The following is a 25,939-nucleotide window of genomic DNA, read 5'->3' on the forward strand; positions in this document are numbered from 1 at the left end:
TTTTACGTAACTTACATTCCATGCACTTCAATGTTGGCAACGCAGTTAGTTAAAAGTGGGTGACATGTGTCAAATGTCAATTGGGTAACCTTGAATTTATCTTAAATTTTAGTCGTCCTCGGTAATAATAATGTAGGTAATTATTCACAAAGACAAGAGTGATCACAACCATGTCGTCTTCTGATGTGTATAACGATTTAACTTTGTAAGTACTTATTTATGTGTATTCGGTATTCACCTCATACCTACTTTGAAGGCACGTCACCCCCGAGAAGTTTTACATAGAACCAAAAGGCACTGATGAACTCTTAATAATTGACCGTCCATCCGAAACCATCACCTTACATCGAAATGTCGGCCAAGTCCCTGCCACTAGTAGTCGCAAAGACTTTTGTGGTCTCCTTGGCTCAATCAAACTTTTGGCTGGCCGTTACTTAGTGATCGTAACTCAGCGGGAATTTGTTGGTAATATCGCCTCTCATGCGATATGGAGACTAGCAAAAGCGGAGTTGTTGCCTTACGCCCGTAGCATGTTGCACCTAACCCAAGAGCAAGTTGCAGACAATAACACTTATTTGAACATGGTAGAGCAAGTTTTGTCAACTCCATACTATTATTTTAGTTATAGCTATGATTTAACGCACTCCACCCAACGGTTGCATGACTTTGGCCCCGATTCATGGAAATTGTCCCTTTTGGAGCGTGCTGACGCAAGATTCGTATGGAACGGCTATTTATTATCGACTTTTAAACGGCCTGAGCTTCGCAATTTTTGCTTACCTCTCCTCCATGGTTTTATCTCCATCAATCAATGCGTGATTAATGGACAGAGTTTTACATGGTCGATCATTTCGAGACGCAGTTGCTTGAGAGCTGGTACTAGATTGCATCGCCGTGGCATTGATAAAGACGGAAATGTTGCAAATTTTGTTGAAACTGAACAAATTGTTGAATTCCAAGGGGATAGAGCGAGTTTCGTCCAAATCAGGGGCTCCATTCCTTTATTTTGGACACAATCGCCGGATTTGCGCTATAAACCTCCACCAACAGTACTGGAAATTGACCCCCAGGAGCACTACGCCGCCTGTCAGAAACACTTAGAAATGGTGGCTGTGGTATATGGGAAGCAAGTCCTGCTGAATCTCATTGACCACAAGGGGGCTGAAGGTCGATTGGAAAAATCGTTTAAAGAAGCGATCGCAACGTTAGCCTACCCGAGCGTGTGCTACGAACCATTTGACTTCCATTACGAATGCCGTAAAATGAGATGGGATCGTTTATCCATTTTAATCGATAGAGTGGCATTAGATCAAGACGAAATGGGGTTCTTCCTAATGTTACGCGATGGTTCCTTATCTTGTCTTCAAGAAGGTGTATTTCGAACCAACTGCGTGGACTGCTTGGATCGAACTAATGTAGTCCAAAGCATGTTAGCTCGGCGGAACTTGGAATCAGTTTTACAGAAACTGCACATTTTGAAACCGAACCAGAAACTTGATCCCCACGGGTCCTTTGAAGTCGTTTTTAAGAATGTTTGGGCAGATAATGCAGACGTTGTAAGTACCCAATATTCGGGAACTGGAGCCTTGAAAACTGACTACACTCGCACCGGAAAGCGCACAAAACTTGGAATGTTAAGAGATGGCCTTAATTCGTTGACAAGATATTACAAAAATAACTTGACGGACGGTTTCAGACAAGACGGCATCGACTTGTTCCACGGACATTGCGAAGTTTTGTCGCCGTTGAATGTAGGAAGAGGTTGGCGCTACGTTACATTCCCGTCTGTATTTCTTGTTGCTGTTGCAATGTTTGTTGCTTCGGCTGTATTCCCAACAGAGTATTCCACAGAGTCGCTTCTATATTTATTGTTCTGGGGCTCAATGGTGACAGCTACAGCGTACACGATATTTAGACACGGAACAGAGTTTGTCGACAAGCCTCGACTCACATCAGCCTAGCTGAACTAGTCAAACTTCTTTTTATGTCTGTTAAACTGTTGATTTTATACGGTGTATGTATATTTTTATTTTTAATTGTATTAAGGTAAAAAAGTAACTTTAAATATTATTTTTACATTTTGTAGCTCTAGTTGTTAATATACAGTTCAACAGTTGAGTTAGCTAAAATACGTACTGTTTACACATCGCCCTCAAAAACGTGCTTTTCCTTAAATTCGTCGCCTCCCTCTGGATTTCCTCGTTATTATTAGAATTCAACTCCAAAGTGCCGATTACTTGAGTGGCACATTTCCTCCTCTGGAATTCCCCTCTTTTATTATGGACGTGAATCAAATATTCCAAGATATTAGTATCCCAGATGCAGTGGTAATAAGCATCCACAGCATCATTGCAGTACTTTTGTTCTCCCAAAATCCTGAAGGCTGAAGCATAATCCGGCTCCTCCAAAAACTGACACAAAACTGCTGCTTGTGTGTGACATCCTAAAGCCACACAACATTTGATCATTCTTTTGAAAACGTGGTCATCATGGCGCACGGGGATGTTAAAGTAATCATTATAAATCAGTATTGATTTGAGATAATAATTTAATGAAACGCTGTAGTGGCAGTTTGCTGAAATAAAATCGTTTAGCTATTTTAAAGTTTGGGGATGAAATTTTATTACCAAAATTGATATCCCCCATGAGTCTCAACCAGGGAATGTTTGTTGGATAATAGTGTAAGCCCTGCATTACCATTTGCGATAATATATCGTAAGCAATTTTCAAACTGTAGGAATTGGCACTAAAATAAATTAATCAATTCATGTTAATTCTCGTGATTATCATGTCGAGGCCCGATAAACGCACCGAGCCGTAGCATGGGTATAAATTTCATAAAACTTACTTGCTGATTACTGCGGGCCATAACATGACATAATCGACTTGCACTTCCAAACAAGTTTCATCCTTTAGGATATTATGCAGTCTCGCTAACATGGAAATGACGACGGTCAAAACAGTAGAGTCTCTCAACTTTGAAAAAATGGCCATTAAACTGTTTTTTAAGTTGGTAATAGGAGCGTGTGCATCGTGGAACACTGAATTTCCTGAATTACCTCGTTTTGATTGTTGAGGTGGAAGGCTGAAGATTGGTAACACTGCAAAATTACATTAGCTTCAGCACATACAAAAATACAACAAGTTGTACCAATTTCCCATAAATTCTTTGGCAATTTTTTATTGCCTTTGTGTTTTATTAATTCTTGGCACGCTAATGCGATTGCTGAAGTTATTTCGAACGATGGCCAGCTTTTGGCGAAATTGACGAGGAATTCCCATCTGCCCAAATTCAGTAAACATAGAACGCATTGTTCTGTTATTTCCGTTCTAGGTAATATTAAATCGTTGTTTGTTTGTAGGCAAACTTCACAGGCGTTGGCAAGTGCTATCTTGTCTGAAAATATTTAAAAAAAAATGGTATTTCTACGTTCTTCCTAATCTACACGAGTCGTGTTTTGGAAAAGTAGTCCAAACTACAAGAGTTTCAGCTGGATGCCTACCTATCGTACTCTTTGGCCATTCCTCTAGCAACTGCGTTATTTGAACCGATAAAATTTCCCAACTAATCAACCTTGACAACTTCGCTGTATTGCCATTACTGGACCCTAGTTCCTTATCTAAAATCAACATCAGTTCCAATGAAGAGTTCCAAACTTTATTCAGCATTTGCTCCCTAGCTTTTGCCAACATGATAAACGCAAAATCCTGAAGAAAACCTGGAAATTCATGTTAAAACAAAGTAATAAAATTGAAATATAAGATACCTCTGGGCAAACTTTTCAGTACAGACTGTACAGGCATTGGTAGGTCCCATTGCGGATTAATATTCCAAACACTACTAGCCAATTGATTTGAACTGATCTTCTTCAATAAATCTCTGATTTCTTTGTGGTCATAAGTGTTGATTAAATCTTGTTCCAATTGTTTGATTTCCAACTTAGGTTTTCCTACAATACGCAATTGAATGCTAAATCGGAGTGTGAACACGACTTACGTTTCTTTGTAAAGTCGTATAAAGTCCAGCTGGTTTTGAACAAAGAATCTGGGATCACCACTTCTGTTTCTGAATTTTTAATGTACTGCAGGTCACCTTTATCAAACATTTTCGACAAATTCTCGTTTACTTGAATAACTGACAACAGATCGCTAATCTGACCCTTTAGAACTAGCTCTAAGAAGTACTTTTTCAGAACTTTCTTGTCAGTGTCATCCACGGATTTCCAAGTAACATCTAAAGCCTTGAACAATTTATGTAACAAGAAGAAACACAACCAAAGAAGCAAATACCCAAACCAAAATTTCTGTATTTTTAACAGACGAAGGCGAACAGTGATGAGTCGGTTTTTGATCAAGAACACACCGTACGATATTTAAAGCTCGAATTTTGTACAGAAGATCCTTGGCTACAGTAAAAGTGCCACTAGAAAGAGCCCCTTGAATGTCCAATTCCAAACTAACACGATGTGCTAAGGGAATTTCGCGGTGAATATTGTCCTGTTGCAAAATTGCGGTTATTCCCTGTTGAAAGAATATTTAAAATCAGGTAAATTGAAAACATTAAATAAAATTTTTGAAAAAGCAACACTCACTGTATATTGATTAACAATGGACAAGTTTAATTGCTCCAATAAATTTCCTTTCTGACCTTCTGCGGGGCCACTGCAAGCCCTAACATACACTTCCAGAATAATCTCGCTAAAATTAGCAAAGCCACTGTTGTCTTGCATGGCTCTATAACTAGTTAAACATTGAAGAAAATGTTCTCTAGCTAAAGTATAATCTTCTTTATAAAAGAAAAATGTGCCCAAATCATAATTTAACTGAGCGGAAAACTCTTCCTTTGATATGGTCTGTGCACATGACCAATCAAATTCCAGATCATTAGTCTCTGTGGGTAGTTTGAAACAGTCAAATGTTAACATTTTAGGAATTTCATCCCAGCTTAGGGCACTTGTTAAAAAATCAACAGTTTTCTTAACGTTTTCATGGGAGCAGATTATGTTTTCTTCAGCTGGTGATATTTCTGTGTTTCTATAAAAAGAAAGTTATAATATAAAATGACAATGAATTTAATTACCCCATCCTCATCTGCCAGTTTGAAGTGATTCTGTGCATTGTTACATTAAGCAACCACCTGTGATAAACAATTAGGGCAAACAAATACGGCGGTGGGATTGACTCTCGCTCCTCTGCCACCTCAATGTTTGGTATTTCAGCCACAGTTTTATTGTTTGTGAAGTATAATAAATCTTGGAGCAAGTGAATTTGGGTCTTGAATGATAACTGTCTTAGTTGGCCCAAATTCCATTTAATAAAAGCTGCTACTTTTAGAGTAAGTATTTTTAGGGCAATGTTTTTTGCTGGATGTTTGATGTTATCATGCATTGATTCTATTACAATAACTTCGCCATTTTCACCATCTAATCTGTTCCTTAATGTGTCAGAGATTGCGTCTGAGAACTTTGAGATCAACTCCGTGGGGCTGGGTTCTGTTAGTAATGTTTATAACCGCAAGTAAAGAAATTTAGGGATTCTTACCTGGGGAGGGCTTCTGAAGATGGCTGAGTAAAAGATCTTGGTGAAGAAGAAATTCGAACCAAAGCACTGTATCCGGGGCTATGGGGACCGTTCCCGGTCGTAGAAGATCAACATCCATCTGTTCAAACTTTTTATTCGGTGTTTGAGAGTTTCTGAGGTTATATTTACATGTCAAACTCAAATGTCATTGAGGGTTACCAACTTTGCAAATAAAGTAACTGAAGTTTTTTGAAAAATTATTTTTAGTTTTCCATCTCGTTTTTCAGGTTTGGTTTTTGCTTTTATTCCAGTTTCTGTCTAAAAATGGTCAATCGAATATATTTGTGGCAAAGGTCGTTCGCGGACCGGTCGTGGCGGGTATCTTTATATAAAACCTATGAAAGTTTTTGTTAAGATGAATCGGTTTTTTGATCGCGAGCAGGATTAATGGAGACTTTTATGGAAAACATGTTCGATGCTTGTGTGTTAATTGTTTTCTTTGCGAAATTAGAAATAGTTTGAAAGTGGGTGGTATGCAGTGTCGTGGGTAGTTTAAAAAATGCGGAATGATTCAATCCAATCGAGCACAACGTTGTCCTTGAGGTGTGGGTAATTATTTTGGGTAGAAACGTGTGATCGTGTCTGTCGGAGGTTTGATGGGTGACAGCGCAAAAAGTGACGTGTTGGTAGGGTGACTTGTGCGGTTTTTTGTGAGTTTCCTAATCGTTTTTTGTGTCCATTCCAACTTGTGTCTTTCTGTTTAAATTTGGCGCCACGTCAATTGTCGGTTGTTCTGCTATCTACCGAGCATGCGAGGCACCTGTCAGTTTTTAGTCGTGTGATATGCAGAAGGTGTGACTTTAGCGTGTCTTTTAGTTACAATTGATGTAATAAATAAAAATAGCCGTATGGTTATCAAATTATAAAATATCTGTGATTGTTTGAATGGATCCTTCGATATCTTGGTTTCAACCAGAGCAAGAGGGTCCTGCCAAAAGACTGTGGCTTCAAATTTGGCAAACACAACAGGAACTCGACAGCATGAACTTAAAAGACGTTGACAGCGACACGGAAACCTACCCCAATGGCTTCGGTAACCACATCATAAACGGCAAAGTGGACAAAAACGGCTCAACTTTCATCCAGAGGAGACGTAAGGGCGATAATCGCGCGAGCACCAAGCTCATGAGTCGCCAGCCACAGAAGGTGGTCGGCGAATTCGGGGGTTGTCCGTGGAGGAAGGAGTCCTTCCGGTACAGCAGGGGCATGATAGGGTGAGTTGCACCAAGTGTCCATTTCAACCCTCCCTTGATGCCGCAAATTAGACTTTCCCCCGATTGCGGTGCCGAAACGGACGACAGAGGGCCTTGTTATCGGCACGTTTCTGACATTTAAATCGAAAAATTTGTTTTCGCCTCTTCGCGCCCCTTATCAGGGCCGGCATTTTTATCTCGTTTCCTACATTTTGACCTAGAAAACGACGATGTTTCTATTAATAACCCGTCCGTTATCCTCACTCTTTGCCTATTCATGTTATGCATACTTCTGCTTATCTAATTAGCGGGCGCATTCGTTTGTACAAATCGAGAGCGAATAATTTATTCGTTAATGGTTGTTGCAGTCTACATCAAGAAATTGAACACTTCTACGAATACATGAACCCCACCGAGACTGAAGACCAGATGCGCAATGATGTTGTTCTAAGGATCAAGCAAATCATCATCTCTAAGTGGCCAGAGGCTCAAGTCGAAGTTTTTGGTTCTTACAGAACCGGCCTATACCTTCCAACCAGCGATATAGATTTGGTGGTCATAGGTAATTATCAATTTCAAATTTCGGAACAGGCGCATGCGTGACTTGCTTATTACTGTTGCCATGCGAAGTACGCTCAAAGCGCATGCCTCACAGGACCGGCTCATCATATTTTGTTGTTAGATTCGTATTATTATGGAATGACGACAAAAACTGATAAAACACCAATTTAATAACAACATAAAAACAAATGGACTGCGAACTGAAAGGCACGACGGCCGAACGTGCCATTCGCTGCGTTACAAAAAACACCGACTTCGAAAATTATTTAATACACTCACATAAAGTCCCTAATTATTACATAAACAACAATAACATTGGGTGAAATTTCATCGAGTAAAGTCCGTTTTTTTATTAAAAAACCACCAACACCGCACTCTCCCACCACTTTACAACCGGCAACGTCGTCGATGGTGACTTTTTGGTGATAAAATCAAATAGGTTAACTGCCCAATTGACAATTTGATTACACAAAACGGCCTTTCAGGCTGTGCCGAATCTTTTCACTATTAAATCATTTGATTTGCAATCCAACAGGCTGTAAAAGAAACGTTTTTAATGGAAACACTGCCCAATTTTCAGAAATTTTCTATATTTTCTCACAAAAATTTCCCTGGGCAAAGTTGCCGGTTGTAATGCAGGGGAAGATGCGGTGTTGGTGATTTAAAAAAAAAAAACGGACTTTACACATTTATAGCAAAAACATCCTCAAACAGTGATGTTCATCTTAACCGCTCTACGGACGAATAAATTTCTAGGACGTGTCTTATAAACTATATAGGGTTGTAATAATTTCCTTTACTTTTGTAAACTTCACACTTACTAAGTCACAATCATTAATTATTCATGAATAATCGAATTTTTTAATACAAATGCGTGCATGTGATAACTCTATATTGACATCTAATTTTTAGAGGACATTATGTAATTTTCCTATGCATTCGTTGGTTTTCAATAAAAAAGTAATAAATTATATATGTTGACGTCACTTCAGAGACAGGATGATTCATTTGCGGAATTCAAATGTGTCTATTAGCGCAATTGCAATGTTTTTTTGTGTAAATTTGTTTTAAACAGACAATCATCTATAATAGAAAAAGTTAGTAAATAAATCAATATTTTTTCCTGATCGTACTTTTACATTCAAAAAGATCTAAAATCGCTAGGGCGTTAACGAAATTGTACCTAACATGAAATTAACCGAATTATATAAAATTACCTCTCACCGTATAATTACATCGTTTGTATTAATTTTTCAGCTGACTCATTGACTCTAAAAAAAATTATAGCGCAAATTTAATTTTTTATAGCTTCTGGTTTAAAATCAATGTCGGTAATGGTTTAGTGAGAACATTTACAAAAAGATGAATTTTAATCTGTTTAGCTTTAACTGTGTTATCAAGGCTTTTGTGATAAATATTGAGAACGTCTTTTAAGCGTGAAGTAGAGAATCCTTATTTTGCAAGTATGAAGAAGTGGGTCGTGGGTGGAAAATGTTGATGTTTACAATATTAAGTGTATTAAATACCGCAAAAAATATTTTATTTTCTTTTTAATATCCCCATTAAACTATAATTAAAGCTACCGGAAAAGTTATCTTATCACAACAATTTGTTATTTTGTTCTACAATTTAAGGTAGAAAAAAATCTAGCAGAGTTAATACCATATTATGACATTTAAATATTGGTGTATATTATTCAATTGTAATAATAGAAAATTGTAACATTGTGATGCCATGTTTATATCATCTAGAGGTGTTTAATGTATCTAATTATAAATCAGATAAAAATAACTATGTCGTAAATCGACAAGTTGATGTCTCACTCTGTATTTAGTAGAAAGCCCATTAATGAAGGTTCTCTAAAATTATTTGAACTAGTAATTACAGGTTTAATGGTTAATCTTGTGGGAAGAAACAATTATTCAGTTTCCAATAAAACTTTTAATTTTTTTTATCAGTAATGAAATGTATTGATTTCAATAACTCTACGGGTTTTTTGGTAATAATTTTTATCCTGTTGATAATCTGATAAAATTATTTTGATATGTACATAGATGAAAACAATCAAAATTTTAACGCAACGATTCGCTATTTTCGATTTTTGTGCTCTTAATGAATTTTTATTATGTACTGTGTTCTGCTATTTATTCACTTGCATTGAGATTACAATGCGGAACCTAAGAATCTCGGTATAATCTGAATATGATGGTAATGAATATGTAGTTTTGTAGTTTTGTGGTCATATTTCAGTTATGAAACTGAAACAAAAAGGAAGAGAAATCTGTTGTTAGATATTTTATCACCACTTGTATAACCGACTTTTTAACAAAAAAGCAACACTTGTTTAATTGGGCATTTAATGACATGTGGTTATCAATAACAACTCTGATAAAATGTTTTAAAACATGGACTTTATCAAATATTTTTTTAGAAATAGCTGTGGAATTATTTTAGTTCATCCGGTCACTTAGAGATATGCCATCGAAATATTATTTGGCTTTTATCTACAGTATTTGTAAATTCAGCATTATCGCGCCTCTTGTTTTGCTTGTATTGTACCTACTGTTGATTTACAGCGCAAAAATGCGCTTTTTCTTTCATGTGCGAATTTAGCAAAAGTATGACAAAAACTGAAGCGCGCATCCGGATTTCTACAAGAGAATGTTTATTGTTAATAGTGTTAATAAAATCATCTGAATTCGCTTTCAAGCGTTAGAAAGTAGATTAAAAGAAACAGTACAACTTTGTTAACGTACAATTCATGAATTATTAAAACTAGTACTAAACATGTATTGTTTGATAGGTAAATGGTCGAACCTTCCTCTTCGTACGCTAGAACAAGAGTTCCTCGATAAGGGTGTCGCTCAAGAAAACAGCATAAAGGTCCTCGACAAAGCTTCCGTGCCGATTGTGAAACTCACCGACAAACAAACTGAAATCAAAGTGGACATTTCTTTCAATATGTCGAACGGTGTGAAATCTGCCGAACTCATAAAACACTATATTCATCTGTATCCCGCGTTGCCGAAGTTAGTTTACGTTTTAAAACAGTTCCTTTTAGAAAGAGACTTGAATGAAGTGTTTACCGGCGGTATATCCAGTTACAGTTTAATATTGATGTGTATTAGTTTCCTGCAATTACATCCACGACAGGAGATGGTTTCCGGAACCGGCAATTTAGGAGTGTTCCTTGTTGAGTTTTTTGAGTTATACGGTAGGAAATTCAATTACATGCACACGGGAATTCGGATACGAGACGGAGGACGGTACATCAGTAAAGAAGAAATGCAGAAGGATATGGTTGATGGACACAGACCTAGTTTGTTGTGTATAGAAGATCCGCTATTGCCGTCGAACGATATCGGCAGGAGTAGTTACGGTGTCCTACAGGTAGGTTAAAAGTGAGAGGAAGTCGAACGCTTGTTTCATTTGTAAATTCTTGAGAAAATGCTGTTGTTTCTGGAAATTTAAAACGATACGTTTCAGTTAACACTACGCGGGTAATTAAATTTGAAAGAAATTGTACAAAAATTAGTTGTCTTTTTTCTCCTCTTGGCAATTAACTAAAGTTCTTTCTAAAACAAGGAATTGTCAGTTCAATGTTGATTAATCACTTCACTTGATAATTTAACTATGTTCATATTGTGACCTATTCTTTAACTTAAATTGCTAGTAAGCGATATCATGTAATTGTTTTTGACGGTTTAATAATTACCTTTCAAAGATTATTAGCGAAAAATAAAACATTCCTGTTGCCGATTTTGCTCAGAATGCATGTTACGTAGCACATATATTAAAATCGCCAACTAACGACTTGATTACAGTGTGGTGTAGAGTCTATTATCTAATTTATCTAACACATCACGCAAAATGGAAAATGTAAATTACTAAAAATTAAAATATTTCACCGAAGACAGTTTTGTATTATAACTGCTACAACTTAACAATCTTTTTCAGTTTCTTAATTTTTTTGATTCATTGATTATACGATAAAAAACGAAGCAGATAGCTGTTTTACACCTGAAAATTCATGATAGTACTATTATTGTACAAAATAATGACAAGGAAATACTGTCTTGGAATACTACTTCAATGAAGGAAACAGTTAATTGCTGTAATGTACCAAGTCCATTGACTGGTACTGCAAAATTTTTGGACCCGTAGCATGATACTAGACTTTTGAAATTAATAATTATTATGTAAATTGTGAAAGTGTATTCTTAGCTCAGAATTTGAAGTTTGTACTCTACATTGGCACGAATTTAGATAAACCAGCACTCTATTTACTTAATTGCATACCTATTTTTTATTTAACCTACGAAAATATTGTTTTGTAAACACGATAAGACAAATTTTGTGTTGTTATTCATGGATTGGTAATATCAGAGTTCCATCTTATGTCAATATTATGTTTTCTAGTAAACTGTTGCGTTTTTTGTAATATTGGTTACGTATCGTGCATCCACAAACAAAAGATTACTGGGAAAATGCGTCAAATTATTGAAGTTTGACGAAATAAAAAATTTATTAGCGAGGGGTTCTGGGCTAGTGTCTTTTATTAATATTGTCGCTCGATTTTACTAGCTAAAATTGAATTTATTTTGTTTAACTTTGGGTTGTACTTGTAGGTAAAACGGTCCTTCGAATACGCCTACTCAGTTTTAACAAATGCCGTTCTCCCATTGTCGTCGCATGTCTGCCAGGAACATTCGTTATTAGGCAGGATAATCCGAGTAACCGACAAAGTGATCCAATACAGGCGGTGGATCGAAAAAACGTTCGCAAACACATACAAATTCAACTCTCCGACGATCAATCGACCGGCGAGACCGATCCGTTCCTCCCGTTCTTTGTCCAGCAGTGGTTCGACGTCCAGTGTAGAAGAGAGCGGTGGCAGTTCAGAAGTGAGTGGTTCGGTTAATTTATTTTAATAATTTTTTAAAATGCTTTATGTAGCTTTTGTGATTTTTTTTTAATTTGTGCTATTTTATTAGGGCTCCGATCCTCCTTCGCGCGATATATCACCGAACCACATGCACGTACAGCGCATGCCACCGAAAAGTCACCCACAGTGGAGAAATAATCGGAAATATAAGAACAGCCCCCACAATAACTACAACCAGTCAACCACAACAAAGCGTAAAAAACCAACCAAACAATATTGACTTTTAGATGTTTATTTATTAGGTTAAAAAGCAGCAGGTACGCATGTGTTTATATGCCTAGTATTCTGCAGTTGCAATTGCTGATATGACAAGATAACAAAAAAAATTCAAATAGGCCAAAACTAATAAAAAAAAATCAAAAGTTACAGTAAGAAAATCTCGACAAAAAAACGGTGGTATCTTTATTTCAACCTTGTAATTATGTAGGGCCTAGTATTAAAAATTTTAGCGCATGGCCACCTACCTTTTATGTTTGTAGCGTTCAATTGTATGGAGACATCACAACGCAAATTTTTTGTATAATCCCTCGCTATGTTGTTTTATTTGCATTTACAGTTACAACTGGGAGTATTTATGGCATATGATGGACTTGTCCTAGACCATTTAGTTCCCGCAACAATTTTATTTCCTTTTTTACGGCGTCACGGATGTTTACTATCATCAGGTTTTTTTTATGCAATTTGTGGTGCAATATTCGACGGTTTTCCTTTTAAACTAATTTTATTACGATCATATCGAGTGTATATCAACCAGTTTTAACCTTCCATGATATTTTAGAGGAAATACTCTTTATTTACCTCCGTTTCGAATGTGCGTGATTCTGTACATACCTGTAAAGGAAATTGAATTGTAAAATATTGTGATATAATAGATTAAGTGACGTGGATAAATATTCAGAACTGTGGTGGAAATAATTAATGAACTTGCGACTTCTTTTTGTTTTAACGCATTTTACTTTATTTGGGGGGGAGAAACTCCGCAATTTCAGTGTTTCGGTTTGAAAATTTTAAATTTACTCTAGTTGTAAACAAATCGAAATACGGTTATGTGAATGAATTTTTTTTGTTCCGATTGTAAATAGTTATTAATTTTGTGTTTAATGCAAAAATGATATCTGGCCGTTTTAGGTCTAAACAACGTGTATGTTTTTTTTTCTGATCAAATGATTCTTTTGTTGGGTTCTCTTAAAATTGCTACAATTTGGATATTTAAATTTGTTAAATTTTGACATTTTTATGTGAAGTTGTTAATAGCTAGCTTTAAGTATTTATATTAGCATATAGTTTTAAGAGAAAGTTGTCGATTTGTGTAACCTTATTAAAAATGTTTTCAATTTTTAATAGGAATAGACTTAAGTCAGTTTAAGTACAAAAAGAAAATGTAAAAAAAAGATGTTCATTACAAAAAAGTAAAAAAAAACTTTTGTTACCATGTACGCGCCAAGAATTTGTAAACTATTTATTAAAATAACGGTTGAAATATATTTTATATCTTGTGCGCACACGATTGTTTCATTTTGGAACCAAAGCTAGGGCGGGAAATTGAGTTGGTACTAGTCAGGTTGGTGACACTGCGTATCTGTCCTTTTTGACGTATCCGCGTCCACGTGCAGTTAACCTAAAATGGTAATGCACATTTAAAAACACTTTTTTCAATAATACGAGTTTGAAAAATACAGTTCACACAAAATGGCCACCCAAAGCGACATTAACATTGACACCAACAATTTTGAACCAAAAAAGTCTTCAAAGCGAAGAAATGCATCCATAGGTGACAGTGCAATGGAAGTGGAAACCCATAATGGAATTGAAGGCAAAGTTCGCAACATACCGAAAACGAAGAGAATCAGGACAAAATCTTACTCGGAAACTAAAGACAACATGAGAAAAATTCCTGTCCCTGCTCATAGATACACACCTTTAAAAGAAAACTGGTTAAAAATATTCACTCCAATTGTCGAACATTTAAAATTGCAAGTCAGGTTTAATTTGAAGACTCGGAATGTGGAAATAAAAGCTTGCGAGGAAACCGATGATATTGCAAATGTCCAGAAAGCAGCAGACTTTGTCAAGGTATTAATTTTTTTTTAATATCTGATCTAATTTTTTGTTACAGGCTTTTGTGTATGGCTTTGATGTTGATGATGCTCTAGCATTATTGCGATTGGACGATTTATTTATTGAAACTTTTGAAATCAAAGATGTTAAAACTCTGAAAGGTGACCATCAATCAAGGGCTATTGGAAGACTAGCAGGAAAGGGAGGACGAACAAAATTCACAATTGAGAATGTCACGAAAACGCGAATAGTCTTGGCAGATAGCAAAATTCACATCTTGGGCAGTTTTCAAAACATACAATTAGCAAGAAGGGCAATCTGTAATCTCATCTTGGGTTCACCCCCTTCAAAAGTTTATGGTCAACTGAGGAATATCGCATCTAGAGTATCAGAACGAATGTAAATTATTTATATTAAATATAAAATATACACAAATCATTTTTTAAAAAATTTCAAATAAGCCACTGATATCAAAATGGCCACTTCTATAATTATGATCATGATCAAAATGAGTTTATTGTAGATGGTGTTTCGCGCCATCCTCTTCAAAATATTCTTGGCACTATCCAGTTGTTCATTTGCATTGTCCAGACGATCTCTTGTTCTTAGCAAGGATTCTCTCTGCTGGTGCAGTTCAGAAACAACTTCTGTTCCAATGTTTTCAGTTTCAATGGCAATCTGATTGCTTCGAGCTAAACTTTCAGAAGTTCGCTCCAGCGCTGCTCGGCCTTCAAGGGCGACTTGCCTGTTGTGGGCCTCCCAGTCATAATTTGACTCGTTGAACATTTTGGTTTAACCTCAAATTGTCACATTTAAAACAATCACTTCCATGTACGCCCAGCAGTTTCGTTTACATCCCTTCGTAAATTGATGGGGCCCAATTTTCGCTAGATTATTGTTAGTAAAAATTCAACAAATTATCGCAATTTGACATAAATAGTAAAATAAAGTTGGTAATATTGATGGGTTAGTTATTTAAATTTTGAGCGGTTGGTGCCCCTGCTTGAGGCAGCCAATCGCATCCCATCATTTCAAACCAAAAATTTCCGGTTTGAACGGTTCAAGAGTTGATTTTGTTGTGACAATTTCAAGAAAAAACAGTGATTTTCACCGTTTTCCTGCAATTTGCAGTAAAGGTAGGCACCAAACTCCATATTCTGTTACCTTAAAGCGCTGTCGATGAACATCAAACGACTTTTTGAGGTTAAGTCACTATTTTTCTTCTCTTTCTGAATTAGAAATGAGCGAGTTCGATGTGATTGAATTTGGCTATAATGCCGCTGATGAAACGATTAATTTTGGTACTCGCTGCTTGGGTGATGAAAATAATCTGTATGAAGCTACAACAGTAGCATGTTTCAAATATTCAGAACCGCAAGAAGTAAGTTCTTTATTAATGCCTTTGAAATGCTGATTGTTGTTGCAGTTTAGGGCGGACCCTTTTATTAATGCAACTGTACAGGACTCTCAGGTCTTTTTCAGCTTAAACAAGACGATCCGAATTTTTGAAGACAAACAATGTTCAGATGTTGTTTTTAACGCAGAATTTGAAGCTGTAATAGACACTTTTTGCTGGTATCCACAGAGAAAGTTTCTGTTAATTTGCCGCAGAGATGGACTGGTTAATATAGTTGATTGCGGGAATAACTATGTCTCAGTTCACACTATGTATTCTGTTTTGGCTTTTTTTACTCTTTAAAAAACGTTTCTTTTTTAGTACCTGCGACCCCGAAGAAACAACCGATCGTTATTTTATAAACTCATTTTTAGATAACGGTTGTTTTTTGATTGTTACAAAAAAAGGGAGAGTTTACAAACTGGAGTGTTCACCTGATTTTAAAATAGAATGTTTGCATGAATTCAATTTCAAAGTGGAAATTGCTTCTTATCAGCACCCTTTTTTAATTGTTAATGGGACAAAAATGGGAATTTTAGATCTTGAAAATAAAAATTGCGTTCTTGACCAAGGTCTGCAGCTTAAACGGATATTTCCTTTGCCTCAGTAAGTTTACAAATATCACTGCTGGGAGAGTTCATTTCTCATTTGTAGTATGTTTCTGGCGCTGGACTGCGATGGAAAATTGGCGGCTATTTCTGCAAAGACTTTGTTGGTATTTTCCATAAACGATTCCGAATTTTACAAAGATTTATTGGTATTAACGGAAAACGATCATGTTCAGGTTCTCGTTTTGGTGGAGGAAATGAATGGGGACAAACATATTCAATTGTTGTCTTACGAAGGTAATCAATCATAAATCTATCAGGCCCAATAGAAACAAACGATGCCAATAACTTTTTTACAGGATTTACCAAAATCTGCTCTTTGAAAGTAACCAATGAAATCCAATTAATTCCCATGGACACTTTGCATGATGAACTTCTCTACATCTCTAAAATTGGTTCTGACAACAACATCTCAGAAATACGTCTTCACGTGATGACTGAAACTCTTCCTGAACAAAGATTTCAAAGACTGTTGAAGAAGCGCAAATTCGACGAAGCAAAAAAGTTCGCGCGTCAATTTGGTTTAGATACAACCCTAATCACCAAAGCTCAAGCAGAAGAAATCTCTGAAAAAAATATTTGTACGTCTCAAGACATTGATAATCTTATTAATTTCTTGAATGTTATTGATGATGATGAATTTAAACTCCAATGTTGCTTAACTGTTGAATCATCTTGTGATACGTTTGAAGACAGTCGCAAGATCCTGACTTATGGTAGCACTCTTCATTTGAAGAAACAAGAAAATAAAATTATTACCGAAGATATGCAGAAATCTTTGACTCATTTACTTTTTCGATTAGACACTTTTCTGGATGTTAATGAACAACCAAAGAAAGTTATTTTATCGTGGTCGCAATTTTCTGGGTGTGATTTGATTGAAGAAACCACTTCATTGTTGAGAAACGTAAGTTATATTGGTGCACGGTTATGTAACAACAATAACTGTTGATTGTAGCTCGAAATCGAAAAGGCACAGATTGTGTACAGTCGCTTGGATGAATCGACTGCCGAACGATTGACTGAAAAACACGTTTCTAACATTTTGACCGTCCTAGATAACGTAACAGGTCATTTGTTATTTTTCTTTTCTTATTATCATTTTTCAGATTTCCTTAGCTACGATTGAACCTTTTATGCCCGTATTTATCACTGTTACATTATCAATTTTACCTCTTACGCTTTCGTTATTCGTCAAATGGTCTTACAAGAAAGTCTTTTATTTGGAAAAGTGGCGAAAAACCGATTTTCCCAACAACGCCATCGAGTTTTGCGAAAATATGGTTAGACTAATGAGACTCGGGGATGTTGCTGATCATTCATTTAAGAAGCGCCAAGAAAGTATGGTCGAATTATCGTCGCTTTTTGAGACGCTTAAAACTTTGCAAAACTTGAAAGATAAGTACTGGATCAGTATTCCAGTGGAGGAGTATTTAGCGGTAAGTAAGAGTTGAAAGAAGGAATGAAAATGAATGAGAAAATGGTAATTTGCGTTTTAGGGACCTCAGAACGTTGTACGATTTTTACTGAATATCGAAATGCCGCCCAAGGAGTATGACATTTTTCTTAAGCAGTTCTTGTGTAAATATATGGTAGAAAACCAAATGGAGCCCAACGAGATTTTGTTGACAGAAATTAATGTAAGAATAAGCAGACTAACAAACTTTCTGATAAGACATAAAAATTGATCAGTTTCAAGAATATAAAGTTTTTAGGATCTTATGAAATACGAAAACTGCTCCTGGACGAACATCAGTCTAATTTTGACCTGCATTACTTCCGTATCTGTAAAGTTAGCCGCGATAAAAAGTATCCTCGATTGTGCAAACGTACCATGGTGTGACATCATCAAGAAAATCGCAAATGAAGCCTTGGAATATCCTCCAGAGCTAACTGGTGAAATAAAAACGCTAATTCAAAATGAACCCGTTCTCGTCGTATTGAGAAGACCACAATATAAAATAAAAAATAAGAATATCCGAAATGTCGACGAAGTTTGTTTTATTAATTGTGTTTGTTGAGTAACAAATTGGAAATATTTTAGATGAGAAGTATCGTTAATAAAATTCTGCGCTGTAATGAGCAGACCAAGGTAGATGACATTCTTACAGTTTGCAATTCGCCCGAATTTAGACATGAAGGGAATATATTGCTTATCAAATGGTTTATTGTCAATGGGTAAGTTGGCAAAATTGTGTAGTCAACATTTTTCAGTTAATTTGTTAACAGTCTTCCGGATCAAGCGCTGACAATCCTGGACAATAAAACGCCTGAGGAGATTTTCAACTGTGCAAAGGATTTAACTATGTTCATTGAAATGATCATAAATAATGAGGTTAGTTATTTATCTGTGGTCTGAAAACACATCTAAACGGTTAATAACAAATGGTGAATTCGTCGGGTCTTAAATTTAATAAAAAATAATATATTGGAACTACATTTACGTAGTTTCATGAACTTGGAATCTCACCAAGTAAGTCGTACTAAGTTGTAAGCATATTGCTGGTTTTAAACGAAAGATCATTGTTTTTTGGCCTAAATATTCCAGCAAAATTGACGAGTATAATCTTTCAGGTGGAACTACCGCCTGATCATGTAAAGAATTATTACAACCTATCTCAATCCATCTTCAAGCGGTTAAACGATCACGACAACGAAAACTGGCTCTCATACAACGAGCAGACACTATCACTAATTCGAAACGTCCATGACTTGACCCAAAACTTTAATATAAAAACGCAAACTTACGCTCTTCTTAACACAACCCATAAAAACAAAATTGTCAATGATGCTCTTGAAAATGCACGTCAGGCCTTTGAAACAGACAAACAAACAATAGATGAAGTCTTTGCGACTTGTAAAATGCTCAGCGTTTCTTTGGGCTTGGATGTAAATGAAGTCTTGTTGAAATTCTGTGAAAAATGCAATGATTATAATGTTATAATTAGAGTTGCTCAAAGAGTCTGCGATTTCGGAACATCGATCGAGAATTTGTGCTGGGTAGCTATTTTATTGGTAAAATATGTTGGGACACTACAAGTGTTGGATAACAGCAGATTCGATGATTCAGATGAGAGTTTGGAAACCGAGAGGGTTACTGACGATGAGACGTTTTACAACGGATTCCTGTTGGCTCAACACGTCATCGCCAAGGCAGTGGAGCAATCCGAAAGTGATTTAGAAGTTTTGGAAGTCAGTCGTTGGATAAACCTCTTATTCTATTTAATCAACCAAAAGACTGAACTGGAGAGGAAGTTGTTCGGCGACATTTACGACTCTGGCTCGGTTATGCCAGGTTTTTTGACGTTTTCAACCATCAGGAATATTTTCGTTGGCTTTTGTGGCTACGCCAAGTTAAAGAACCCAAATGGAGGATACTTGCAAAGATTTATGAATTCAGCTGAAAACGAGGACGATTTCATCCAGGAGCTGAAACTACTACCATCAGTTTTGGAAAACATGATTAAAGAAGGTCAACAGTTCACCGCTTACAAAATTATTGAGACAGTCGTTTCAAGTCTTGTTCTGTTTCCGGAACCGGACGAAACTATTTTATCGTTTCTTATGGATCTCTTGAAGAAACAGTGTGTTCCAAAGTTATTACATTCAGTATTAGGCAACAAAACCATAGATGATGACTTTGCTTTCTCTTTGTTATTGCTCTGTGACCGAGATGAAGGTGCCAAATTTATTGTAAACTGTTGCAGAATGTACAAACGGCACCCACGAAAATTTGAGTGTATTTCTAAGATCGCCTTGAAATTCTGGGACCACTATGAGCTTACTACAGGAAGGAAAGAAATGGCGATTTCTCTTCTTAACATAAAGTGGTGGAAGAGGTTCGAATCGAAAAAAATTGAATACGATAATTTTTTCAAAATGAAACCTGGAATCCGCTTGGAATTCCTCATTAACGCCAATTGCTTGGACATACAGACAATGAAAGAATACTGTAAAGATTTTAATCTCGCTGAGGATGGGGTTTATAAATACTCTTTCAAGAAAGTGTTTGTTAATTGGAAACCAGACTTTGAGATTCGAACTGAAGGTAATCAGAAGTATCTTGTGGTGAAAAACACGGAAGTTGATCTTTTGGCTAAAGCCTACGAAACTATGGAACATATTGATAGCAACTGTGCGTTGGAAGCGATTTTGAACACTTGGAATTCCATTAACACTTATTACTATGAAGTTTTTATTGCCATGCTTCAAATTTTGGCAGTTTTAGACCCTGGTAGCGATAAAAACGCTCAACTAACTATGTTGTGGTTCCTCAAAGACTACCAAAGAGTGAGTAAACCCACAGAGACTGAAATTGAACAGTGGTATACAAACTTTCCCGATAGCCAATCGGTTGATCCTCTATCGGAGTTTCGCCTATCGTTCACTCCATTTCTCTTCACCAAACAGATCATCGACATTATAAGACCAGAACTCAACCTTAAAACATACAAATTGTGGTTTCACGCCAGTGAAACTCTTCCGATTCTGAGTAAAGATCAGATTTGTTCTTTCGTGGTGAAGGGCATAGTGAGTAGTGGCGTTTTATTAAAAAACGTGACCGAAAATTGGGTCCTTCATGCCAAGCACGAAGATCTTTTCAAAGAAATTGACGAGTGTGTGAAACACATTTCTAATTTGGAGTTAACCACGTCAGTAGTGTACCATCTGGTGATGAATTGTCCTAAAGGAGCAGACCAAGTGGCTGCTGTGAAGCTGTGCTACAAGTATGCTCTGCAATACCGAGAAAAATATCCAGATTCCGGTGATGTCGAAAAAGCAGTGACCAAGGTAAAGTAGTAACAATACTAAAATCAAGTTAAATGTTATCTTAGGTTGAAAAAAAATACTTCACTTACGCCGCGAAGCACATCCTTCATACTCACCAACTCGTGGAAGAAACCTACATGCATTTATTGAATCAGCCCAAAGAACTAATCTGCGCTTTATACATGAGTGAGCGCATTCTAAAAAGCAGCGATAGTTTTCAATGTCAGGAAGTAAACAAAGCAGCTGAAGGCCTTGCCGCTTTGTTCAATCTAGACATTAAGAAGATTCGCCACACGCTGATTTCAAATTATTTGTGTGGAGAACAACCTATGCCGTTAAATTTTGACTCATCTTTCTTGTATCCGACTGAAAATTATAACGAAGATGAGCATTTGAATGCAATTGCGTATATTTGCTGCTCCGATGATGTCCAGCATTGGAGGACTTGTCTGCTGGAAATTGGAGGAGGAGGCGACTCTGAAGAACAGAGAAGTGTTCATTCAAAAACCAAAGCTTTGAAAGTTTTCGCCATGATTTCGGATGTTGAGACGATAATGAGCATCACGGAGCTGTCTTATGATGAGTTCAGGTAAGGAGATACAGTACAGGATTACTTTGAAATAAACCCTCGAAATGGTGGAGTCGTCAGGATTGTACATTTTAAATAAATCATTGTTGCCGTTAAGTAACTTAACAATTCATGTTTCAAAATCATTCTGAATTAGGAATTTTATTAAAACGTAATTATTTCACCAACTTTCAGAAATTACATCGACAAAGTTACCGTTGTCAGCAATTTACTTCATCTTGGCATCTCCCTGAATGTCAACTCTTTGGATCATACCAACAAAAAGGAATTGCTGAGTCGCTTAGCCAAATGTACTAGAGATACTTTGGCCGTAAAAACAATGGCTCTCATGTGTATAACATACAACATCTACGACATGAAATACTGGGAGTTTATTATTAACAGCAGTATTAAATATTCTTTGGTAAGTCACAGATTTTGTCGCTTTATTTTAATGTACTTTTTTAGTTTGCGGAATTACGCAGCTACGTTCACTATCTTAAAAAATTCAAGTTTTTGTACAAAAAGTTTTATATAAATGCTTGGCAGCAACTCATTGATAATTGCTTTACAAATTTGAATGTGGATTTAGTAGATAAAGAGTTGGTGGCCAAGTTTTTAATGATTCAGGTAAGGATTTCGTATTTTTTCACGTTTTTATTATGTGACTTACAGTCTTGCCCCGTATTGCATTGTCTTAACTTGGAAAACTCTTTCAAAAAATGCATTGCTAGAAACAAACCTGAGTTTGCGGCAGTGTTGTTGCAATATCTAGATGTTAAGAAAAGGCCGGAATTTATTGAGCAAGTTCGCAATTCTAATACTGATTTAAGCTCAAGTTTGAATAATCTCAAACGAAATGGTCTTTGTGGAATCTCATATGTAAGTTTGAACTCACTGAAATCCAAGCATTCATACTTAATTTTTTAGGTAAAGAAAATCTTAGCTCTGTAGGATTATTTTCTATACATTGTATGTTATATTAAAAAATCAACGTTCAGGTTTCACTTTGTTTTTTTTTTAATGAAAACAACGAATTCAAATTTCTCACCAACTTATTAGTGTTAAGATGTTTGGGAATTTTTGTCTAGTGTCAATTTATGTTGGTGGTCCTTATGGACTGTCAAAACAGTAATGACATGTGCGGCGTTTTCAAAAATTTGTGAATTTCAAAAAAATAATATCGAAGCGATAAACAAGATGTCCCAAAGACCTTTGTGCAGAAATTTAAGGTAGTTGTATGTTACAATTATCCGCTTCCCTTTTTTCATTTATCCCTTATCGGTATTTCTGTACATAACCTCATTTCCAAAAAATTAACAAATTAGAAAAATAATTTAATTCTTACAAATCTATATAAGGAGAGCCACATCTTACGTTGTAAAACTGATCGCAAACCTGAAACTGTTCATTAAACAAAGTTCCATTGGTGCAGAGGAAAGAAGCAGCAGTATTTTGTTCACAACGATGATAAGCCTAAAAATTTGGAAGTAGATTTTTCTAACGCGTTTATTAAATTACCTGGCATCCACTTTCAACATCGGCGTAGTAACCGGGATGACGACCTAAACATGTGAAAGTAGTGTGGGGCACCCTTGCAAACGTGGGGTACAATGGGGGGTCATGGGGCAAATGCAAATCGTGGTAACCATCATAAGGAAGATGCCCTGGGATTATGTAGTGTCCTCCATAGACCGATAAAATGAAAACTAAAAGTCAATAAATGAATTCTAGTTCAAGTGAACGTATAAAAATAGGACAGGCATGATAACGCTAATAAATTATTTAGTTACAACATTAGTTTATTAGGTATGTGCAGTTTGTTTATGTTGACATCAAAAAGAACATTCTTTCGGGTTCGTTTTTGTGGGTGCACCTTTGACAAATTGTCACAAATTTGTTGTAATTTGTTATTCTGTGTGGTGACAAAATGAATAATGACAAGTAGTTTGTTCTTTTAGATCTAACAATAATCGTGAGTTGATTAGGATTACGCAAGAGATTTTATTGTAAAATAAACGCTTAAGGCTATAAAACGTGGTAATAAATCATATTTAATACCTGTTACCTTACTTATATCTTACTTATTTCATTAAAGATTTGTTTCATAAAGTGTAGGATTAAATCCAAAGTACAAACATTGAGAGAGTAATAAAAGTACTTCCTGTTTACGTTGGAATTATGTTGCACTTGAAACTCTTTTTTTTTTGTAGGAATAAATCCATTGTACTCTAAATTTACCTTTTTTTTTAAGTAGTGATTAGTTGAAGGTGTATTCGTTCATTTTATTATAAGTAATAACACAGCAAACTATTAAAATAACAGATGAGTGCATTTTCTAAACTCTTGAGGGTATATTTAAATTGAATACCTCGAAAAGCTACTCTAGGTCACTGGTATTTCCAAGTTTCAAAAAAGGTAAATGTGAGTGAGATATTGCCTACTTATTGCCTTAAAAAGACATGTATTTTGCTTGTAGACTCGTAGATAATAACGATTATTGAACCATCAACATTTGTTTATAATTGAATATTTTAAACTATTTGTTTGCATATGTTAAAAACGCTCCTCGGGAATTTGTTAGATCAAATTTTAAGTCAGAAATTTTGTTTTCTAAATAGTTCTTTAGCAACTAAACCTTCCTTGAGACAAGCGTCCTTAAATGCTTAATACCATTTGGTTGATAAAAAAACGTCTTAAGTCTTAAGTTGTAGCATTTACGGTTTTTGTCTGGTTTAGACAATTCGGAAACTATTATAAATTGTTTGAAAAACTAAATAATAAATATAATAATAAAATAATAGTAATATAATAAATAAAGTGCAAAGATTTTAACCCCAATATCTGACAACGCTGTTTGACATAACGACCAAATTTCGCGTTCCGAAACGTCACCGTTTCCGAGAAAAAAATGTTTAAAGTTTTCTGAAGAAATCTAAGTGCGACACTGATCCAATGCCAATGTCACGGAATGGGCTAAGTGTTAGGAAGAAAAACGTTAATAAACAAGTGGCAAAAAATGCCTTTATTGGAGTGTCCCTTAGTTCAGCAATAATAGTGGCAGAGAAATATGTGGGTATTACAGTGCCAAATTGTTTAAATTTGGATTATTTTGAGTTAGATTTTTTTTAAATTTTTGCCAGTGGTTTCTTCAAAAGTGTTGTGATAAACTTAAAGGTATAAAAAGTGTTTTGTTTACGGGTGAACCTGAATTTACGAGTGATGAAATTGTGGATTTCGTTTCTAATTCAAATTTCAGTTGGGTCCACAAAGCGAGTCGGAAAAAGTCACCATACGAACCAGTCGAGATAAAGATTGGCCCTTTTGGGGGCCCCATTTATTTCAAACAAATTAATTTTTTGCCATACTCAATTTTTGGAATGTGTTCTGCTTTTAAAGTTTTAAAGTTAAACACCTCCTATAAGAGCGAGCATTAACGTTTTTTGTTCGAATGATTTTTGCAACTCTAATCCGGGGGGGTTTTGCCTCATTCGAATTTAGTTTTTTTTTGCAGAATCATTATCTACAGCGGTGTCTGATATTGTGGTTAAAATCTTTGCACTTTATTCGGGTTCACCCTGTATGTGGTGTGTATACAGGGTGAAAGCATATTCAACTTTGTTCCGAACAAAAACTGGACGCTAGAGTTTGCGACGTTTTTTATCAAATACCTTATGTTCCCTATATCTAAAGGCAAAGGTTCTCCTTAAGTTTATAAATACGGACATTGGTAAAATTATTAGTCAAAAAGCAAATGTACATTCTTACAATTAGTATTACTACATAGTTCATAATAATTTCCTAAATTTGTTTTAAACTGTAATATCTAGAATTTGAAAAAAAATCAATTACCAACTTAAAAGATTACAATCGGTTTTAAACAAATGTGTGCGTTAAAATACAGACTAGATACTCACAAAAACCAAAAAGTAGAACCTTCATTATAGATTCACAAGACTTTTGCAAATGTGATAATGTAGTGGTCAAGCGACTACTAAATAACTGAACAAAAAGTATCCCTTAATGTTGAATATGTTTGTTGATGGTATGGTGGGTTAATCTGGGTCATTCTGACCATGATAGCCGTTCACTATTTACAATAACGATATTTTTAAATAATCATTGCTCTTATTAAACTAGTTCTTTTCAAATTGCCTTTTTTAAAAAGGTCACTTTCGGAAGACAAGGTCACTACTCCCCCACATTCTTTTACGATGCGTACAAATTACCTTCAAAAATTAAAGACCAAGTATATACAAA

At 35.7% G+C, this 25,939-nt stretch overlaps 8 protein-coding genes across 8 annotated transcripts; 5 read left to right on the top strand and 3 right to left on the bottom strand.

Moving 5' to 3' along the window:
- The first annotated feature begins 43 nt into the window (after positions 1–43).
- Sac1 (phosphatidylinositol-3-phosphatase SAC1) lies at positions 44–2,118 on the top strand. Its single transcript, XM_088029874.1, has 2 exons — positions 44–205; positions 257–2,118. Exons 1-2 carry the CDS (start codon positions 171–173, stop codon positions 1,959–1,961), a joined length of 1,740 nt encoding a protein of 579 aa, XP_087886000.1. The 5' UTR covers positions 44–170; the 3' UTR covers positions 1,962–2,118.
- IntS8 (integrator complex subunit 8) lies at positions 2,006–5,759 on the bottom strand. Its single transcript, XM_088029862.1, has 11 exons — positions 5,542–5,759; positions 5,081–5,492; positions 4,593–5,034; positions 4,291–4,521; positions 3,998–4,241; positions 3,768–3,950; positions 3,504–3,719; positions 3,152–3,397; positions 2,849–3,101; positions 2,628–2,746; positions 2,006–2,575 (listed from the first exon to the last, which is right to left on the bottom strand). The coding sequence occupies exons 1-11, from the start codon at positions 5,657–5,659 to the stop codon at positions 2,124–2,126; spliced, it is 2,916 nt and encodes a 971-aa protein (XP_087885988.1). The 5' UTR covers positions 5,660–5,759; the 3' UTR covers positions 2,006–2,123.
- A 79-nt stretch (positions 5,760–5,838) lies between these two features.
- LOC148181034 (terminal nucleotidyltransferase 4B-like) lies at positions 5,839–12,621 on the top strand. Its single transcript, XM_088029897.1, has 5 exons — positions 5,839–6,794; positions 7,142–7,335; positions 10,138–10,724; positions 11,963–12,238; positions 12,329–12,621. Exons 1-5 carry the CDS (start codon positions 6,466–6,468, stop codon positions 12,497–12,499), a joined length of 1,557 nt encoding a protein of 518 aa, XP_087886023.1. The 5' UTR covers positions 5,839–6,465; the 3' UTR covers positions 12,500–12,621.
- A 1,218-nt stretch (positions 12,622–13,839) lies between these two features.
- l(1)G0004 (RNA-binding protein pno1) lies at positions 13,840–14,772 on the top strand. Its single transcript, XM_088029933.1, has 3 exons — positions 13,840–13,905; positions 13,959–14,352; positions 14,396–14,772. The coding sequence occupies exons 2-3, from the start codon at positions 13,969–13,971 to the stop codon at positions 14,738–14,740; spliced, it is 729 nt and encodes a 242-aa protein (XP_087886059.1). The 5' UTR covers positions 13,840–13,905; positions 13,959–13,968; the 3' UTR covers positions 14,741–14,772.
- Positions 14,733–15,425, bottom strand: Vti1b (Vesicle transport through interaction with t-SNAREs 1b). Its single transcript, XM_088029956.1, has one exon. The coding sequence runs from the start codon at positions 15,121–15,123 to the stop codon at positions 14,773–14,775; it is 351 nt and encodes a 116-aa protein (XP_087886082.1). The 5' UTR covers positions 15,124–15,425; the 3' UTR covers positions 14,733–14,772.
- Positions 15,426–15,481: 56 nt separating this feature from the next.
- On the top strand, positions 15,482–16,343 carry LOC148181037 (uncharacterized). Its single transcript, XM_088029946.1, has 3 exons — positions 15,482–15,718; positions 15,764–16,005; positions 16,055–16,343. Exons 1-3 carry the CDS (start codon positions 15,578–15,580, stop codon positions 16,341–16,343), a joined length of 672 nt encoding a protein of 223 aa, XP_087886072.1. The 5' UTR covers positions 15,482–15,577.
- A 45-nt stretch (positions 16,344–16,388) lies between these two features.
- On the top strand, positions 16,389–22,684 carry rod (kinetochore component rough deal). The gene is made up of 14 exons (XM_088029849.1): positions 16,389–16,578; positions 16,641–17,248; positions 17,300–17,404; positions 17,451–17,780; positions 17,841–17,981; positions 18,057–18,335; positions 18,386–18,519; positions 18,571–18,676; positions 18,916–21,132; positions 21,177–21,700; positions 21,875–22,103; positions 22,148–22,309; positions 22,355–22,561; positions 22,610–22,684. The coding sequence occupies exons 1-14, from the start codon at positions 16,389–16,391 to the stop codon at positions 22,631–22,633; spliced, it is 5,256 nt and encodes a 1,751-aa protein (XP_087885975.1). The 3' UTR covers positions 22,634–22,684.
- LOC148181039 (U-scoloptoxin(01)-Cw1a-like) lies at positions 22,447–25,763 on the bottom strand. Its single transcript, XM_088029968.1, has 3 exons — positions 25,597–25,763; positions 23,201–23,388; positions 22,447–23,155 (listed from the first exon to the last, which is right to left on the bottom strand). The coding sequence occupies exons 1-3, from the start codon at positions 25,619–25,621 to the stop codon at positions 23,024–23,026; spliced, it is 345 nt and encodes a 114-aa protein (XP_087886094.1). The 5' UTR covers positions 25,622–25,763; the 3' UTR covers positions 22,447–23,023.
- Positions 25,764–25,939: the final 176 nt, after the last annotated feature.

The sequence above is a fragment of the Gnatocerus cornutus genome, chromosome 1 (genome assembly GCF_029298725.1).
Source record: "Gnatocerus cornutus isolate USDA-ARS CGAHR chromosome 1, icGnaCorn1.1, whole genome shotgun sequence".
Taxonomy (NCBI): Eukaryota; Metazoa; Arthropoda; class Insecta; order Coleoptera; family Tenebrionidae; genus Gnatocerus; species Gnatocerus cornutus.

Coding starts and splice junctions, on each gene's coding strand:
- LOC148181039 (XM_088029968.1), bottom strand. CDS start 25,621: ATGAAGGTTCTACTTTTTGGTTTTT. Junction 23,389..25,596: donor GGTTCTACTTTTTGGTTTTT/GTGAGTATCTAG, acceptor ATTGACTTTTAG/TTTTCATTTTATCGGTCTAT. Junction 23,156..23,200: donor ATGTTGAAAGTGGATGCCAG/GTAATTTAATAA, acceptor CCAAATTTTTAG/GCTTATCATCGTTGTGAACA.
- Sac1 (XM_088029874.1), top strand. CDS start 171: ATGTCGTCTTCTGATGTGTATAACGATTTAACTTT. Junction 206..256: donor GTGTATAACGATTTAACTTT/GTAAGTACTTAT, acceptor CCTACTTTGAAG/GCACGTCACCCCCGAGAAGT.
- Vti1b (XM_088029956.1), bottom strand. CDS start 15,123: ATGTTCAACGAGTCAAATTATGACTGGGAGGCCCACAACAGGCAAGTC.
- rod (XM_088029849.1), top strand. CDS start 16,389: ATGTTTCTGGCGCTGGACTGCGATGGAAAATTGGCGGCTATTTCTGCA. Junction 17,781..17,840: donor CAGTGGAGGAGTATTTAGCG/GTAAGTAAGAGT, acceptor TTTGCGTTTTAG/GGACCTCAGAACGTTGTACG. Junction 18,520..18,570: donor AAATGGTTTATTGTCAATGG/GTAAGTTGGCAA, acceptor ATTTGTTAACAG/TCTTCCGGATCAAGCGCTGA.
- LOC148181037 (XM_088029946.1), top strand. CDS start 15,578: ATGAGCGAGTTCGATGTGATTGAATTTGGCTATAATGCCGCTGATGAA. Junction 15,719..15,763: donor AATATTCAGAACCGCAAGAA/GTAAGTTCTTTA, acceptor TTGTTGTTGCAG/TTTAGGGCGGACCCTTTTAT. Junction 16,006..16,054: donor TATGTCTCAGTTCACACTAT/GTATTCTGTTTT, acceptor TTTCTTTTTTAG/TACCTGCGACCCCGAAGAAA.
- IntS8 (XM_088029862.1), bottom strand. CDS start 5,659: ATGGATGTTGATCTTCTACGACCGGGAACGGTCCCCATAGCCCCGGAT. Junction 3,398..3,503: donor ATGGCCAAAGAGTACGATAG/GTAGGCATCCAG, acceptor AAATATTTTCAG/ACAAGATAGCACTTGCCAAC. Junction 3,102..3,151: donor AAAGAATTTATGGGAAATTG/GTACAACTTGTT, acceptor GTAATTTTGCAG/TGTTACCAATCTTCAGCCTT.
- LOC148181034 (XM_088029897.1), top strand. CDS start 6,466: ATGGATCCTTCGATATCTTGGTTTCAACCAGAGCAAGAGGGTCCTGCC. Junction 7,336..10,137: donor TATAGATTTGGTGGTCATAG/GTAATTATCAAT, acceptor ATTGTTTGATAG/GTAAATGGTCGAACCTTCCT. Junction 12,239..12,328: donor AGAGCGGTGGCAGTTCAGAA/GTGAGTGGTTCG, acceptor CTATTTTATTAG/GGCTCCGATCCTCCTTCGCG.